At 45.3% G+C, this 17,614-nt stretch overlaps 2 protein-coding genes and 1 long non-coding RNA gene across 6 annotated transcripts in view; 2 read left to right on the top strand and 1 right to left on the bottom strand.

Annotated features, from left to right (window-relative positions):
- The window catches only part of LOC112987804 (protein FAM219A), a 102,366-nt gene extending 94,817 nt beyond the window's left edge, over positions 1-7,549 (bottom strand). For 2 of the 3 annotated variants that reach the window (XM_064501895.1, XM_064501896.1), the window contains exon 1: positions 7,300-7,548. In XM_064501895.1, the coding sequence (XP_064357965.1) occupies positions 7,300-7,359 (60 nt within the window). In that variant the 5' untranslated portion in view covers positions 7,360-7,548. Of the gene's footprint in view, positions 1-7,299 lie in introns of all 3 variants that reach the window. The other variant, XM_064501897.1, reaches the window with a different exon arrangement.
- Positions 7,550-7,567: 18 nt separating this feature from the next.
- The window catches only part of LOC135323455 (dynein axonemal intermediate chain 1-like), a 149,167-nt gene continuing 139,120 nt past the window's right edge, over positions 7,568-17,614 (top strand). The window contains exon 1 of one of the 2 annotated variants that reach the window (XM_064501893.1): positions 7,568-7,918. In XM_064501893.1, the coding sequence (XP_064357963.1) occupies positions 7,607-7,918 (312 nt within the window). In that variant the 5' untranslated portion in view covers positions 7,568-7,606. Of the gene's footprint in view, positions 7,919-8,162; positions 8,550-17,614 lie in introns of those variants that run through there. The other variant, XM_064501894.1, reaches the window with a different exon arrangement.
- Positions 9,550-13,839, top strand: LOC135324963 (uncharacterized). Its single transcript, XR_010386181.1, has 3 exons — positions 9,550-9,694; positions 10,185-11,262; positions 11,849-13,839. It is a non-coding gene; the product is annotated as an uncharacterized LOC135324963 (long non-coding RNA).

The raw sequence follows: 17,614 nt of genomic DNA, 5'->3' as shown, positions 1-17,614 counted from the left end.
ATCCATAATCAAGAGGACTTAGCAACCCACTTAGTAAAAGTAGTTTAGATATAGCCAGTATACTCTGCATGTATTTAAGAGAGCATTCCTTCCCAAAGAAATGAGAAACCCTGATACCCGCAAATTCAAGGTGAATATGTCCAAAAGCTGAGCAGAGGCCCTTCCTAGTACCTGCTATTCAAAACTGAAGAAAATTTCCACCTACAGTTTCATTCACTCCAACTCACTACCCTCAGGGTCAAAGCAGAGAAGCAAATGCTTGCTCTTTATTGCATGCTCAAAAATGGACACTGATCCATGGAACAAGATTAGATTTGAAACCTCAGAAGGAAGAATAATGGTCAAGACAACTAAACAGGGTTAGAGCTGGAACTGATGGATTTACTAGTTGCAAGTCGCTTCATCATCAAGATGTCAATTTTATAGTGACAGACATGGAATAATCGCACAGGGATCTTACATTCAAAATGGCATAAGACTGCACAGAAGATGCACAGTGTCTGCGAGCGTAGGGGGAAAGCGTAGACATTTGTAGAAACTGCCTGTAGAAAGTGACAGATAATTGATCTGTGTAGAAGCAGAAAGGCAATTACTCTAGCCAAGGTCTTAAAATGTCTGGAAAAAAAACAGGCACATCATCATCCTGACCAATTCCCATTTCTGTCTTTAGCCAGCCACCCTCACTTCTGAATCTCATAACCAACAGATAAAGCCAGTGACAGGGTCCTCTCCTCTGTTCTTATCGGATTCAAGCCTCAATTCCAGGGCAAGGAAGATGCAATTCCTGAGAGGTCACATACGGCTTCAACTTACCCATAGGGCTGTACAGCATGCTTTGAACGAAAGCTTGCAGAACTAGAGGCATATGTTATTTCCCTTCTTACCCCAATATTTTACTTATCTTGTTTGGTTCCTTATGGACCTGCCATTACCTATTGGCTGAGAGAGTACACTGCTATTTTCATACAAGAAGTTGCTGTCTGAGAAGATACTAATACCAAGCCACAGATAGTGAACTCCTGGGAGTTATGGAAAAGTCCAAAGAGGAGATTGTGCAGGTTTAATTCTTTGCAAGTTCACGATGCAAAGTATTTTATAAATACTTTACTTGAGATTTCAAAATGCAACTGACAGAACAACCATGAGTAAGAGTTTGTGCAAAAAAAGTGGAAAAGAAGAAATTGCGTGCCTGCTGGGACAGTGCCAGCCAGACCACGCTCCTATGTCCTGACAGGTCATCCTCTAACAACAGTAGGCATATCCCTCCCCGCAGCTGTTTGAGAGCCTGTGCTAAAGTAACTGTTTGAGATTTTTCCATGGCTAGTTGAGAAATATAAAAGCTTGGGGGGAGTAAGGGGGTGGGAGCTCCAGTCCCTCTGAACCAAAGCCCTAGTACAGAGGAAGATGGCAGGAAAGGAGGGGGGAGAGAACCAGGTATTCAGGGAGGTAGTTTTTAGACTATTGCTATAAATGACACCGTGGCACTTCAAAACATGTTGTATAACTAAAAGCAGCTTCTATTTCAGGACTCATAGTATTCGGCCATCATAATTCTGATATACTGTAGGCGTTTATACAACATAGCTATGTAACCCTAGGGCTACATTACAATGAATATACATAAGGATGACATTTTCATTTTAGCTACTTCCTTCTAGAAAGACAAGTTTCTTGCGTATTTGCACTAGAGACCTCATGTTATATTAACATACTATTTCTAAGCCCTAGAGGTATAACCTTTCTCTTTGCTTATTAGCTACTCCTGCTTTTTTATTTTCAGGTTTTCCCCTATTTTAGAGATGCACCAAACAAAACAAATATCTGAACACACAGCACTTCTCTGGTATAAGATACAGTCAATATTTTCTAAAAATAGAGAAAGCAGATTTTTAACTGCATTGAGCACTTCACACTGACTGCTAAAATTATAATTCATTTTTGAAGACATATCTGACATTTCCATTTAGGTTTTTTGTTTTCAGTTTTTAGTTTCCAATTTTCAAAAATCTCTGTATAGAAATGCATCTTCTCTATCTTCAAGGTTTCTGGAAATTTTACACCTCTAGGATCAGTGTAAATTTGGCACCTCAGCTAGAAAAGCAAACAGCTTCATTGTAGGATGTGGCTAAACAAAATCCTTAGGCCTGCCTTAGTCATCACAACTAGAACTACCAGCCTGAGGTAGCACAGCCTTGCAAACATTTGCTAGGAACCTACTTGGCAACAGTGCTTCAGAACTCAATATAGGAACCATTAGCCCAATTTTTCTGAAAAGAACTCCCCTTCTTCATGTGGATGGAGAAGTGGGGAACTGAAAAATTATGTTCCAGCTGCCAGTTTCAGAAAGTAAGCCAAAGTCTCAGGAGTTGGTGGAAAAGCTTCCCTGAAGCTGCTACACTTTGAAAGGTGCTTTTTCTTATGAAAGGTAGTACTGGTGCCAATGTGCAACTGCACTTCTACTCTAGTTGCATCTTTGCGCTAAGAACAGAAACTGCCTGGGTCAGTGCACCAGTGACGTGTGATCCAACACTTTCATCTGACAGTTTGCTGTTGTATACCAACCAGTGCTTGGCATGTGCTAGAGACAGAGATTCAAGGGGGTTTCCAGTACCAGCAGAATCCATACTTGCATTATGTTCAGTTCATTTTGTTTTAAACAAAGATACTCAAGGATTTTGCAAAAGTCCAGCTGACAAGCACCACAGATGTAGGCTTATAAGTCATGGGGAGAACAGGCAGTGAGGCTCCAGTGCTGAAGAACGTCCATATCTTAGTACAGCCCCTCTTACTGCTATTTCACAGCATATTTTAATCATCTTTCTCTGCAACATCCTCACTGTGCAAACATCCCTCTCTCTCTCCCTCTAATATCTATCTCTGTAACAAAAATCACATATTAGTCAAACCTCCTGACTAAGTTACGGGAAAACAAACCAACGCAACAACAATGAGACTGAGAAAGCTTGTCCAGTTGTAAGGGTACACAAATACCAAAAATATGTACAAGGATAGTTACCTACAAAGTATAACTGTCCCAGAAGTGCTGGCTCTCAGGCCTCATCGTACCATGCAATGCAGGGAAATGGCTTTATGTGAAACTACCCCACTTCCCAGGAGCCAGCATGGCAAGGCCTTTCTGTGAGCAGGGAAAGATCAGGACCAGATGAATCAGGGATCAGGGAGAAATGACAAGGAACAGTTTCCTCAGTTGAACTTGGATAGGGAACATATCATAGTTGGAATTAGGAGCAAACAAGACTCCAGGTAAAAATAATTGATGTGGATTTGAAAAGGCAGCCATTTCTGAGAGGAAGGCCAAGAGCCACCAATATCCAAGATAAGAATAGGTCGCTTCTGATCCCTGTTTCCTATGGAACGTGTTCGAGTTTCCAGTCATTCTTTCCTTCCACAATGAATACGAGCAAATCTGTGCCAAAATATCAAAATATGCAGAGTAAAGTCTTGTGGAGACATGGAACACTGGGCCCCATCCTGCACCCTGACCATGTTTAACCAGGGTTTGTATGCCACCCTCTCCATCTCTCTACAGCAACTCGCTCCCGTTGAGCCCTGCACTGAGCCTTTCCTTGGGTTTGCATTAGTATTCGGCAGCTCTCTTTTTATAATGCATGTTTGTAGAGAAGGTCAGGCAGAGTCAAGAGAGCTGACTCCTGTGATGCTTATCCAAACAGGCTGGAGGGAGAAGGAAATGACTGCCTACTCTCTTACCTTTACATCTCTGTGTCTGAACCGTAGGGGATCATGTATGAAAGAGCTGGCCAACGTACAGCCTGCAGACCAAAAGCTCCTCAGTTCTGCAGCACAACCCCTACCCAACCCTGTCATTAGCAGAGGGCAACTTGTAGCAAGTAGAGATCCTGGTAAGCTTTCTCAGGGCAAGCAGTGCTCCACATGACTCCAGTTTACGTCAGTTAGGTGCTGCTCTCAGCCTTGCAACAAGATGCCAACATAGCCCTTGGCTGGGCAAGTTTTGATCATGCACCTACAAACAAAGACGATGACCAGCGAAGAGAGAAGGTTCCCCCCATCGCCCTCCAGACACATCTGAGCTTTAAAGGAGTTACTTTTTGCAAAAAGCCATGGATGTGTCAGGTTCTCTGTTCCTGCTCAGTAAATACAATGCTGGTTATTGTCAGGATATATTCTCAGTAGGCACTAGACATTAGTGTACTATCACCCCCGACAGACAGGTGATCAATAGTGCCAGTATCAGTGGTTTGGAGGCTGAGGGGCTTGCAAAGGCTTCAGGCTACTTTTAAGAATGGCTTTCCTTAAGCATCTTACAGCTGTACCTATGTCAGATTTGAACAATACCAGATCAGCAGGCCAGACTGTCAGGCAGCTTCCAGGCATATCTCTGACGGTTATCCTGGAGTTCAGCATGAAAACAACAAAAAGTCAAGAGGACACTTTATCCACACAGATGAACAGGACATTCAGAAGCGTGCACGCTGGTCAAGAACACAGCAGCATTTTTAAGGATTCTGAGAAGAGCTTGCAGATAAGCGACACTTCAGGACCCTTGTGACACTGCCAGCTACTGGCCAGCATCAGAGCGGACAATGGTCTCCTAGCACACCATCCAGCCTAAACAGCATGGAAACACATTTCATACAGGGTATGCACTTCAGACCAAGCAAGGAACTCTTCATTCTCTATTTGCTTTCAGCAGGGGATTATGTTTCAAAACATTTCTTTTTTTAATAGCTTCAGCAGCAGTTCACAGTGGCTGGCAGTTCATACTTGGGAAACAAATCTCTACTTCAGTCCTTTGAATGGGGACAACTATACCAGACTCTTTTGGCCTTCAGCACTGAACGACCCATCTCTGAGGCCAGGTGGCACAAAAATCTTTTACACTAGGAAGAGAAAACAAGTCCTGAGAGATAAGGTCACTCTGCACGTTAAAACATAGGAGGCAGGAAGGAAGGGGAGGGAAAAAAGATAACTGTAATAGAACAAAGCAGCAGTATTGGGCAGAATTGTGTTACCCAAGCAAATACTATGCTAAAACCCCCAGTCAGCTGCTGAGCTGCACAAAACCCTGCAAGCATCCAGTCCTCACTTGCTCTAACCTGCTTGCAAGGTACAGACCAGGAGCTCCAAAGCACACATACCAAGCCACACAACTTCAAGGCACTAGAAGTGCCGTACCAGACTTGTTCCGTCCCACATCTGAGACCAGCGCCAGCATTTCAAAGCACCTGAAAGAACCCCACACATCTGCTACCTGCAACAGCCCCTCACATATGCAAGGTCTCATTATGATCTCCATTGTTTAAAAGTCAACTTAAGCCCTGAAGCAGAGGAAAACACAACTCTTTGAAGTTGTTCAGAGTATTTTTTTTATGCTAGCGTGAAACCCCTTTGTGAAGGTTTCTTAGTTCTTGAGCTGCTGAAGAGGGAAAAGTAACAGGCTACTTCCTAAAGTTGCTACCACTGCTGCATGATGTACCATCCCACCCTGAGACAGCAAGGCTGCATAAGTCAACCTCCTCAGGCTCTGTTCACCCCACATACACGCAACACACAAGTAACATACCACTTCCACTCTACTATTATGACAGTTTTTGTTGGGAACCAGAAATCCTAATTCTTCTAGTGAATACATAAGAGCATTTTTTCTTTCTTTTTTTTTTTTTTGTCTGCCAACAGCTTTTCCAAACTTGCTAATCTCACTGCTATACCCACTGCCCTCAACAATATGAATGAAGAGGGCTGGCCTTGTCACATCCACTGCCTCTCCTTGGCAAAACCATACACAAAAAAATAGGGCATGTGACAACTCAACATCAGTTTGCATGGATTTTTTTTTTCCTCCCTCAAACATAAAGGTTAGAAAATAAAGAACCAAACAATCCTAAAAACATATTTTTTTCCAAAATGTGCAGAATTTGTCAGCTCTCCCACCATAATAAAAGCATTTTTCTCATCACTGAGAAACAATTAGAATTTGTACAGCTTAACAGCAGAATCTATGTTCATAAGGCAATTATTTTGTTCTCAACTTTTTATCAGCACTGGCAACAAGAAAACAAGGAACAGAGAGGCACGTCAACTCTAAACAGCATATAGTTTGATGCACTAGAAGTCTCAGTAGTGGATATCTTGGTGCTAACATGAACGTGCCAATACCCTGCTCTCACCTGCTGTCAAGAGGATCCATAGAAGCATTTCATTAAAGTTCTTTCCACCTCTCCAAACATTTCATACCACTATCTCACACAATCAGCCGCTGAGATGAAATCTGCTTACCGTAGGTGCCAAAGGGAATCAACATCTCAAGTGAGTCAGCCTGTTATCCAGCTTTCATTTTAATACCAAAGTGAACTGTATTTCTGTATTTCAACAGGTCTCCAGTTGCCCATAGCAAAGTACCTTCAAAGCAGAGAGTGATGCTGGCAGGAAGAAGGGGGAGAGCAGCACGTGAGGGAATCTCTCTCAAACCAGAAAGAGATGGATGAAGGCATTCAAGTGCTCTGCAGCGTGCGGCTGGGGCACAACACACGCAGGCCAGCCTTCATTATCAGAGCAAAGCAGCTATGCGCTTCTAAGAAGGAAGTCTTGGGCTACTTGGGGATGAGCTAGCATCTCCCACAGCCACCAGCCAGCCGGCCTTCCTAAGTGTGAGGGCAGGAGCTACCAGAAGCCCGGGACCACTCTGCTTCCCACCAAGGCAGCCGCAGAGTCCCGGGAGCTCGTGCGCTTCCTGCCCTGGAAAGGCTCCCCAGGGTCCCATGTAGCAGCAGCACAACCATTATTTCAACCTCTTCAGAGCTCATTAATTGGGCATAATTGCATCTGTGAAGTGAGAAGCGTCCTTTATCTCCTGGCACGGAATAAAAAGCTCACGGATTTAAGAAACGAGTGATTTAAAATAAAAAATCCGGTTTGAGGGAGCACAGGAGCGGTCTGACAGACGCGTTTCCCCGCGCCCCGGCTGCTCAGCAGCCTCCCGCCGAGGGCGGCCGCCACACCAGCGGCTTCCCCCAGCGACCCGCCCGCCCGGAGCCCCCGCAGCCCCCGGGGCGCCGCGCGAGCCCTCCCCGCTCCCCGGCCGCGGGAGGCCCGGAGGCGGCTGCGAGCCCCGGGATGACACAGCAGCGGCGGCCCCCGGCCCGGCCCGGCCCCGGCAGCGCCGCGCACAGCCGTTACGTAACGGCCGCGGCGCGCGGCCCCCGCCCGCCGCAGCGCCCCCGGGGAGCCCCCGCCCCGCCCCTCCCCCCGCGTCCCGGAGAGGCGGCGGCGGCTGCCGGCGCGGCCCCGCCCGCCCCTCACCAGCGGCTGCATCTCGGCGCGCACGGCGGGCACCTGGAACCGGTCTATCTCCTCCATCATGGTGCCGGCGGGGCGGAGGCGCGGCGGGAAGGCAGGCGGGCGGGCGCGGGGGCTCCTCAGCCGCCGAAGGACGCCGCCCGCCGCGGCTGCTGCTGCCTCATCGCCGCCGCCGCCGCCGCCGCTCGCCGCCGAGGTGACTCAGCCGCGCCGCTTCCGGGTCCGGCCGCAACCGCCCCGCCCCCTTATTACATATTCATGAGCGGGGCGGGGCTGCTGGAGTAGCTCGGGCGGCGGCGCCGGAGCCCGCATGCGCGGCTCCCCGCGGCTCCCCCGCGCCTCGCCGCCGCGTGGGACGTACCATTGCCTCCCCGTGGGGGGAGCGGGGAGACCGTCAGTGGTGGGGGAAAGCGCGGGTAATGCCAAAGCGCTGAGCCCCTCCTGCGGCCGAATTGGCCGCGCACGGCTTCCGGCGCGTTGCCATGGTTGCCGCATCAACTTCCGGTCGCCGGTGGGGCGCGGAGGAGGTGTGGGGGTGCCGCGGGGCCGGGCGGCGGCGGCGGCGGCGGCGAGCCGCGGGGCAGGCGGCATGCCGGGGAAGGCGGGCGACAGGCACCAGCAGGTGAGGGCCTGCCGCGTGCGGGCATCGCAGCGGGGCGGCGGCGCCGCGTGACAGCGCCGCGGTTACATCACCGCCGGCGCCGTGACGTGGCCCGCGGCGTGGCGTCACTGCGGCGTCTCGTGCTGTGGGGGCGTCGCGGCTGGCGCGAGGCGGCCTTGCTCGGCGGCCCCGCGATGTCGCTGGCGCCGTGCCAGGCCCGTGGTGACGTCACCGCTTCCAGGTTTTAATTTTTTAAAAATTTTTGTCGGTTGTAGTCAGCCGCAGCTTGCGTCAGTTTGCCTTTGCGGTGCTGTCTGGTCTTCTCCCAGCCCCGACGAGGAGAGGAGGCTGCCTGCTGAGCTCGGGGTCGGCAGCGGGGGCTGGACGGGCGTCCGCGAGGCTGTGCTGGCTGCGTTAGGGCTCCGCACGGCCCGTCTGCTCGGGTCCCCTTGCAGGAAGAGGGACCAAGCCAGGTCCTGTGTCTTAGGTGCTGCTGGAGTGCCAAAATGTTTGATATAAAAGCAGAAGGTGACCCGGCAGATAAAAGCTTAACAGGTTTTGGTCAATTCCAGCTTATTTGATCTTGGGGAGAGTGAGTACAGGTGGGCCAGAGATGCCCCAGGAGAAGAGATCTGCTTCCTTAATCCAGAAGGTAAGCCAGAAAACCATAAATGGCCAAGAAAAGCGGAAGGGAAAAATAGAGGGACAGATATGGAGGTTCAGAGCAGTGAGACAGTAGTCGAGGTCCTTGGACCATCTCCACTGGTCTGTGAGAGTCCAAAGACCCCGTCCATGGGCGCTGGTAGTGGAGCTCTGTCTGGATGCAGGCAACAAGGGAACAGAAGCCCTTGCTGATCTTTCCCTCTCTGGATTGGTTTATGGTCAAGTAACTTCTAAGTATCTAAGGGTGATTTATCTGGACCATGGCATACCATGGGTAACCCAGAAGTACTCAACCGGTTCTCTATGGGCCTGATGTCTGATGGACACCATTCGGTTGTTTCTACACGTGTGGTAAGAGGGCTCTTGGCTTTAGAGCAGTGAAGACAAAAGAGAGAGGATCTCTGTGACATTCCGAACGCTTCTACTATGAAGAACTAGCAATTTTCAAGTTACAGAGGGCTTTATTGCCACAAATTCAGAACCAGGGACCACATTCAGCCCTAGATAATGGAGATGTTTATGCTGAAATTGTAAAACCCATTAATAGTAATAATGATATGCACTAAACTTAGGTTGAAATGCTTGCTATGAATTTCAATTTATTTTATTTTTACAGTTTCCACATAAATAGATTCAGTCATTTTTGGTAACCATTATCTTAAATAGTCTGAAATGAATAGGCTTTATTTACATGGTACTGGAAAAACTTAATTAACGTTCTGTGAAGGCATTCATTTTTTCTTAAAGTTCTTGAAAAATCATAAACTGTTTAAACTCTTCGGATTTTTTCACTTTTCACATAACTTTTAATAAAATTGTTATCTCTCAAGTTATTGCAATTCATGCTATATGCCTTTCCTATATTTGCCTTGTGCTTGTAAAATCTGATTGCTGTTTCATCTAGTTTTGTCTGCTAGAATATTTTTGCAGTGGAGGAATTGTGTGTATTTCCAGGAGCTGGTTCTGCAGTCCAGGGACTTTTGCCTCATTGTCACTGACTCAAAATAGGGCTTACATCACAGGTGCTGCGAGAGCCATGGTGCTGGATGGCTGTGCCTGTACGCTCCTCACTTCACACTCAGGGCCTGACATTTGTTGTTTCCTGAGGCCTGATGGCCAGTATAAAACCAATTGGTGAGTCAAGGTCTAGATTCCAAATGTCTAGATTCCAAAATATCTTTTGAAAATAAACGAGCAAGGTCCCATCTCATACATGTTTTTCCTCTCTGTCAGTGATCATAATGAGGCAGGAAACAAGTCTGCTACTAGTCTATGAGCCCATTTTTTCTACTGAGCATTATTTCCATGGACTATTTTCCTTGTCCTTTTCATGGCAGATTCTCATCTATCACTATGCTCGTCTCACCTGTCCCTGTGCTCTTCATTCCTCTGTTCTATTTCCTGTGTATTTCCTTTGTTCTGCTCTGCCTCCTAGGTTTTTCATTGTTGACCGCTCTCTCTTTGAAATTTTTCTTCCTAAGATGGTTCTCACAGCTGAGATAGTTACCTGGCCATTATCAAGTTTTTCCATTTTGCCACATCATTTATAGTCCCTCCTGCACTTTCATGGCTGTGTGTTCTTCAAGTGGTTTTGATCAATTCTTTTTTTTTTCTTTCCCTCTAGGTAGTGGTTGTCTGCTCTTCTGTGCCCTTCTTGTCTCTGCCTTCTCCTCTGATACCAGCTTCTTGCTTTGTTTCACTCTTTATCTCTTCATCCTGGTGACTTCATCTCCAGCTCAACCTCCGCCACCTGGTGTCTTTTTATTTTACTTTGAATGGAATCTCCCAAGCTCTTGTATCAAAATGTGTTAAAAGCTGATTTGTCATCAGGCATAAAGGCAGTGCCCTTCAAGGTGAATCATTTGACTTGATCTGATCCTTAATGAGAAGTGTCTTCAGGCCATTCCTGGTCTATGCTTGTGTTCATTAAGAAAGAATGTGCTTCAGTGTTCAAAGTCTGTTAAAATAACTAAACACACCTAGATCTGTATGTGCATGATGCAGCTTTGTATTCCAGGTGCAGCTTTGTAAATAATTAAACTTATGTATGCTCTGTACTTCAGTAACATCCTTCCTTTCAGCTCTGAAATGTGTTACAAGCAATTGAGCCCAGCAGTATCTTGGGCAGATGCATAGTTATGGAAAGGCTTAAGCCAACATCCTCAAATCTAACTGAAGTCCATGGAAAGATTAGATTCTCAGCTCCTCCGAAAATTAGGTCTTGAGTATGACGAATGGCACTCAGAAGTATGGTATTCTTCAGAAACACTGACCCGTGTGACATGTACGAGGACAAGCAGAAAGTTGTTGGTAGGGCAGGGCACAGCACTGTATTAACCCTGTGTCAGGTCTGTGTGTTGCCCTGGGTGGCACGAGGGAGCGGCCAACAATTCTGAGATTTATAAAAGCAGTTATTTTAAGTGTGGTTATCATACCTGCTGTAAGAGGTGTGGGGTATGCTGAATCCAGAGCTCCATTTCTTTGCTAGGTGACTCAAGGAGAAGCCTTGCCTGAGCATTGGCGTGCACCCTGTGCTGCTACATATGTCTGTGGCTGAACCCACCCAAGGGAAAGCCAGATCTGACTGTGATTTCTTGACTGACATTGCATACCCTTCTTTGTGTGCACTTACAGCATGGCTCTGCGTAGAACCAGGCTGGCTGGACTTACCACTTAGGATCAACTCCCACTTTTAGCAGCAGGTAACTTTTACAGTGTAAGCAAAGCATCTGAATTTGGGCAGCGAGACGTTTCTCGTTACCCTTGACATGTGGGCTTGTGCCCACTGACATAAACAGTTTCTTTTTTGTTCAGCGAACTGTCAAAGCCAAACAAAGAGATCTCTCCCCAACTCAGTCAACAGTCAGTCACGTTTTACTTTTTTACTAGCAAAGACTTTAAGGTGCTTGTTGGCTCTTAAACGTGCATTAAACCATCTATGTAATATAAAATAAACAGTTAGTTTAGTGTCTCTCAGAAAGCAGATTAAAAAACGTGTTGGCAAATAGCTCTGAAATTGGCATCCCTAGTGCATGGAAATGGATGTCTGCTGCAGGGCAGGCTGGAAGTCCTTTTGCTTCCTTTGGTTTTGTTTCCATGCTGTGCTTCTCTGCTCATTGTGTCAAGCAATAGTTTACTATGGAGACCGCTAATATTCCAAATGAGAATAAAAAGCTAGCAGGAAATTATTAAATGGTTTTACGGAAATGTCAAGCCTAGCTCTTATAACTGACTCTCCCTCTTCCCCTCAGAATCCTATGAGCAGCTTTGTTCTTCTGTTTTTTTCAGATTACATGTTAACCTTTGTGCTGTGCTCCAGGGGAAGAAGGAATTATAATGTCTCCGCTCAGGAAGATAAAGTAAACTTAGCAGGGATGTTCTGTGATTACTCAGCCTTGCAGTCTGATTGTCTTATGCTGAGAGCTTGTATGGGGAGCAAAGAGGCTGTAGGAATGTCTTTAGTAATCTTAAAAAAAACATAGTCTAGGTTTGTCATTGCCCTGTGATGAGTGTTTCATTAATACATAATCGATTTTCAGCCCTTGGAAAATTTGCTTAATATGAACTGACAGTTCTCCTTTGAAAAGTAATCAACCTGCCTCATCCCTGAATTATCTGGTATTTTAGGCTGGATCTGCAGACCCAGGCAGCTCAGCCCTCCTTATGCTTTAAGTACAGGGAGAAATTTCACCTTGCTCAAGGAGATAGTGTATAGTGGGGTATCTGGCTCCTCACCTGGTGTTGTGTGTGCAGTGGCCAGTTGCAAGAGCTAATCAGGAAGGGATAATCTAGTCTGACAGCACAGGAGAAGGAGGCACTGATCTCATGCTGGCTGGCAGAACAGCGTACATGGTACCGTCATCACATCTCCTACTTGATTAGTCTGGGCAGGCCTTGGATCTGAACATGAAGGATGGATGCATTTTTTTCTGAAGGATTTCTGCAGTCATCAATTGAGGATTTGGCCTGGTTCTCAAATGAATGCTTGCTCTTGGGACTAAATCTCTGCTTCCTGGATGATTCACTTACCATCAGCATTGCCACTGACAACTCAGAAGCTATCTGTAGCAGAGGGTAAATAGTTGAAAAGTAAGACTATACAAAATACCTGTAAAAAACCAAGTGGGCAGGATTATTTCAGGACTTGGGCAAAGCTTCAGAACTTTTGCTATTTATTCAAGAAAGCAGGGACTGATAGTTCTGTCTGTTTTGTGTGAAATTAGTTAATGAGTCTCAGATAGCAATTAGTAGCTTGTCACATCAACAACAAAAAGAGAGAGTAATAATCACTGTTGATAGAGTTAGCAAGAAGACCAAGGCTTGGATGGATGGTGAAGTGTGATTCTGTGTTTTCCTCTTTTCAGGCCAAGTTGGAAGCATATTGGTAGGGTATAATGGGCAAAACTCTCACCAGACAGTGCGTCTCTCTGATGCTTGCCCACCGCTTACATGTTTCTTCAGAAACATGGATGCGGAAACAGGATAGCTCTTCCCAAATGCCAGCCTGGTAATGCCCCTCTGATATACAGCAATGTTCTTTGGAAAGTGGCCAGTGATTCCTTCTTATTTTACATTTCCATTTTTATAATGAAAACTTAGTTAGAGAAATTTAATTTGCAGACAGCCCCAGCATGCTACCTAAAAATACACTTAGAAATGAATATTGGACAGCTCAAGCACAGCAACAGGAAAACATCCAGCTGAAGGACTTGATTTTGCGGCTATTTGTATCTCCTGATGGCTTCTCTGCTTTAGGGGGAGTAGTGGGGAGGGAAAGGAGAGTTAAATGGAACTTAAAACATCACTTTACATCTATTTCTTCTCTTCATCTGTGCTGCCCTGTTAGATTACTGTATCTTTGCTCTAGGGGCTATTTTCTAGCCAAGTCAGTGTCTGGCCCAGGTAGGAATTTCTAGGCGCTACTGTCATAAATATGTCCCGGAAGAAAGATACAGAAGAGGCCAATCATTTGAGCTTTATACATCCTTAATTTAGATATTATGACTGTTTCAGAGTTCTAATTTCTTTTCACTGTGGGAATTACACTACGTCTGTTCATTTATTCCATGTAAGATGCAAATGGTCATCAGAGAAAACCATTTTTAGCATGCACAAATTCTTGCTTTGGCATTTTTTGCTGTAGCACCTCCCAGTGTGGTCTGAGTTATAGCGATGACCTGGAAGTGAGAAACTCCTTATAACTCTTTTATGCCTTCTACCTATTCCTTAGTTCCCTAGCAACAATGGCTCTTTTTTCTAATAAAAATCTCTCACAATTATTCACTCTTGTATTCTTGTTAATTATTATTATTATAGGCTGATATAGTAGCACCATTTCTTATGAAGATTTATGAAGACTGTTGATGGTTTCTGTAGTAAGACTATCTTCAGTTTATATAGAATTTGACAAAATTTAACTGTTTGGTTTGAACTGTTGTTTGCTGGGTGTCTGACGTAGGCTACATTAAAAACCAAATCTCCCGGATGCTGAACCGTATTATCCAAAATCCTAGTAGTAACTTATTATGTGAACTCTGTCCAAGCTAGTAAGCCTGGGAGAGCTCCAGAGAGGCAGGGAGCCTACAAAAAAAGTGTGTGATTATGTAATTAATCAGTGTATCATAACGTCTGTGCCCAATGGGATGAAATGAAGGTTGCCACAGCAACCTTAATTCTCATGTTTTCTAACTTCCGAGTGCTTCTCTCCGTGATCCTAATAATAGTCTGTTAACTTAGGATGCTTTGTCGCTAATTATGTAACAGCAAAAATGTGCTTGAATTTTAGAGATGTATATGAAGTCAGGTCCTTGTCATGAGTATCTTGCTAGTCAACATACAGTCATGATGTGGATTTACAGTTATAGATTATTTATTATTTGTATTGTGGATGTATTTGCGACCTGTTGTACAAACTGTATAAATACGGAACAAGGAAATAGTTCATACTGCAGAAGGATTACAACTTAAATAATACTCTGTGGGTAACACACTGATACAGTAAAGAAAAGAATGTGGAGACAGTGGCCGTCACGCCAGCAATGCGAGCAATGGTGGCAAGACACCAACTCCCTGGGTGCTATCGAGGACTTTTTACAGCTAACGTGGGAGAGAGGAGCGTTAAGGAAAGATATGAAGAAGGACAAAGTGCTGGCTTTGGAAAGGTTCACAGGGACCTGCTCCCTTGCAAAAACAAAGAAAGAGGACCAAGAGCACAGCGATACCCCCCAAAAGGGAATGTCAAGACAGGCTTTTTCAGCAGACAACACACTGGTAGACGTTGTGGTATTATTTGAATGAGGAGACAGCGTAAAAGGCTTTGTATTCTTGACTGACCCATATTTGCCCTCTGTCTTGCCTCTTCTATAGGTTTGAAATAGATCTGCTAGTTTCAAGAGTGTTCCCTGGTGCTAATATAGCAGAATTTGGGGTAGGCTGCAAGCATAGGCTGTTGTAGTGCATCCCAGCGCGAGTGGTGCTTGCACGCCGAAGGCTGCCCTGTACTTTTTGCACTGGTTTCTGTGCAATATTGAGTCAAGCAGAGTTGCAGTCTTTATCTTCAATGGCCAGGGCAGTCCAGGATAACACACAAATACTATTGTCAGCTTTACTTGTTGTCAAAATAGCACTGTGACAGGTGGTTTGTCTAAGCAGGAGAGAGAGGACCGAAGGACTGTGGAATTTGCCAAGGACCGATGAATGTCCTCCCAGTGTCTCCTCCTGCCTGCCAGGCAAACCAGCTCTCAGCTGGTCCAGCTATGTCTGCCCTGTCTGTGTAGCCTACGCGGGGAAGAGACCTGTGTGATACCCAAATAGCCCCGAGTCATCATTGTTAGGGTTTTGAAGGGCTTGGCTTTCTTTTTTTAGCTCAAAATGAGGGTGTACAGTCCAACTGTAGCCTGTCTGATGTAGATCCTGGAGCAAACTGTCCTGTCAATTGTGTCCTTGCTCCCTCCTGTGGGGAACTTGTAAGCTTTGTTCCCAGGGGATCTTGAGCAAGCTGGCAGGAGCACCAGGCAGGCGGCAGGGCGCCAGGTCTGGCAGTAAGGTAAGAGTGAGACAAACCGAGTAAGTGAGGAAATCCCACCAGCTGGTGCACTGAGACCCCCTCCCTTGCACGCCCTCTCCCAGTTGCACGCTGCTGGACCTAGTACTTGCATCTATTTTGCCAGTTGCTAAAGCATAATGTTATGCATGGAATAAAACTGAAGGCTTTCAGAGCCTGGTGCTTTGTTGTGATGGTTTCTAAACTTTGCTACACTCAATTATCTTGTTTGTGGGCAAAGAGCAAGCACACTATATATATATATATATTTTTATATATATATATACATGTAGCCAAGAATTTATTGTTAGAATAATAGAAATCTTAACAGTCTAAGCATTATTCCCCCAGATCTAATTATTTTTGAAAAAAGAGGAATACTTCTATGCAGAAAAAGTTTCAATAATAATAATAATACAGTTAAAATTGTTATACACACACATCTTAGTTTCTGCCTCTTTTCCCAGCGTTGCTTTTACCCTTCTTCTGCCCCTCTGGATCCGTAGGTGGGTGGTTTAATTTTAGTGCTGGTGGGGATGTAATGGGGAGTTGTCAGCATTTGGAGTCCTTCACTAGGAAGAATATGGTGTTTGTATTCATGGTTTCTTCTTCCTTACCCTAAGATCCACTTGGGCTCGCTTTAATATGTTTAATAACATGCTTTTCCACCTTGCTGTTTCTTCATTGGTTTGGTATTCCACATTACATCCAAATTTACTATTTATGATGCTTTTAAAGTATGCTAAATACTATTTCCTTCTTCTCTTCGTTACCACTAAAGTGAATTTTATCCAGCTCCAGCTCCACATTTCTTCAGCTGACCATTGGCGAGTGGTTTAGAGCTGTGAGGTGTTCATGTGAAGCCTGTGTCCCATCTCTATCATACCAGGCCTGTATTTCTCTACACCATATCATTGTGGTACAGTCATAAAACTGTGATGGTACTATACAAAGATAAAAATAGAACAAATTAGCTGGAGTCAATTAGAAAAGTCAACACCTAGTCCATGAGAAAAATTGCTGTTCAGCTAAACCAAGTATAACAGAACTACAGGCAGACCAAGAAAAGTCCAGACAGAGCAAGCCTGACAAGCCTCAGTCCTGAGGCTTTGCAAACTCAGTGCAAAGCTTGTGGCCTGTTACTAGCAACGGCAATACTGCGTTACAGGGCTATGCGGTTACAAACTGGAAGAAGTCTTGGGTACAGACTGAACAGGTGAGTTGTAAGCATGAGAGGCCAAGTAGGAAGAACATTCCCGAGCCGAGAAATTCAGGGCAGCCCGAAGCTGAGACCTGACCGCTTCCCTGTGGCGGTGGTGCCTTGTGCCATATCCACATTGCTCTGGGTTTCATTGGCATTTGTGCCATGTCTTTCCTCATGTCCTATGCTGTGCTAAATTATTGCTGCCTTTCTGGCACCTGGGCTGGATCTCCGTCCTGCAAACACTTCACGGAGTGAGGAGCAGGGCAGGGTTTGTGCTGCTTCCTTCCAGGGGAGTCAAATTCTCGCTTCTTCAGTGTCACATTTGGATTTTAATAGAGCTGCAGATATTTATTCACTGGTGGTTCTTTAGATTATGTTAATTGAAATGTGTGCAACTGCCAAATCCAATTACCCTCAGATTGCCTTGTCAATGCCTTTACTGCTGGATAAGTGCTTTTATAGACTCACTTACGAGGCTAATAGCAAGGAGGCTTTGTTTTGTGTTTAAAATTAGCAGTTTGATTTTGATTTGGGTCTCAGTTAAATTCTGCTCTGAAAAATCTATCTTAAATTTTGTTGCCCACGGTGGGATTTTAAGGAAATATCATAACTCTTCATTTTCTCCAACAGTAATAACACATCTTATGTCAAAGTGAGGCCCATTTTATAAGCACAGACATGTATGCCTGTGCATTTCTCATTCATGGTTTTTAATATGCCTTTTTCAGAATAAAAAAAAAAACCTATGGCAGTTTGTTAATATCAGCAATCTTACATGGCTTCACTTGTGCAAAGGGAAGCAACACTG

Source organism: Dromaius novaehollandiae, chromosome Z, assembly GCF_036370855.1.
Source record: "Dromaius novaehollandiae isolate bDroNov1 chromosome Z, bDroNov1.hap1, whole genome shotgun sequence".
Lineage (NCBI taxonomy): Eukaryota > Metazoa > Chordata > Aves > Casuariiformes > Dromaiidae > Dromaius > Dromaius novaehollandiae.
Note: the sequence above shows the minus strand (reverse complement) of the source record. Positions and strands in the feature narration are given on the sequence as shown.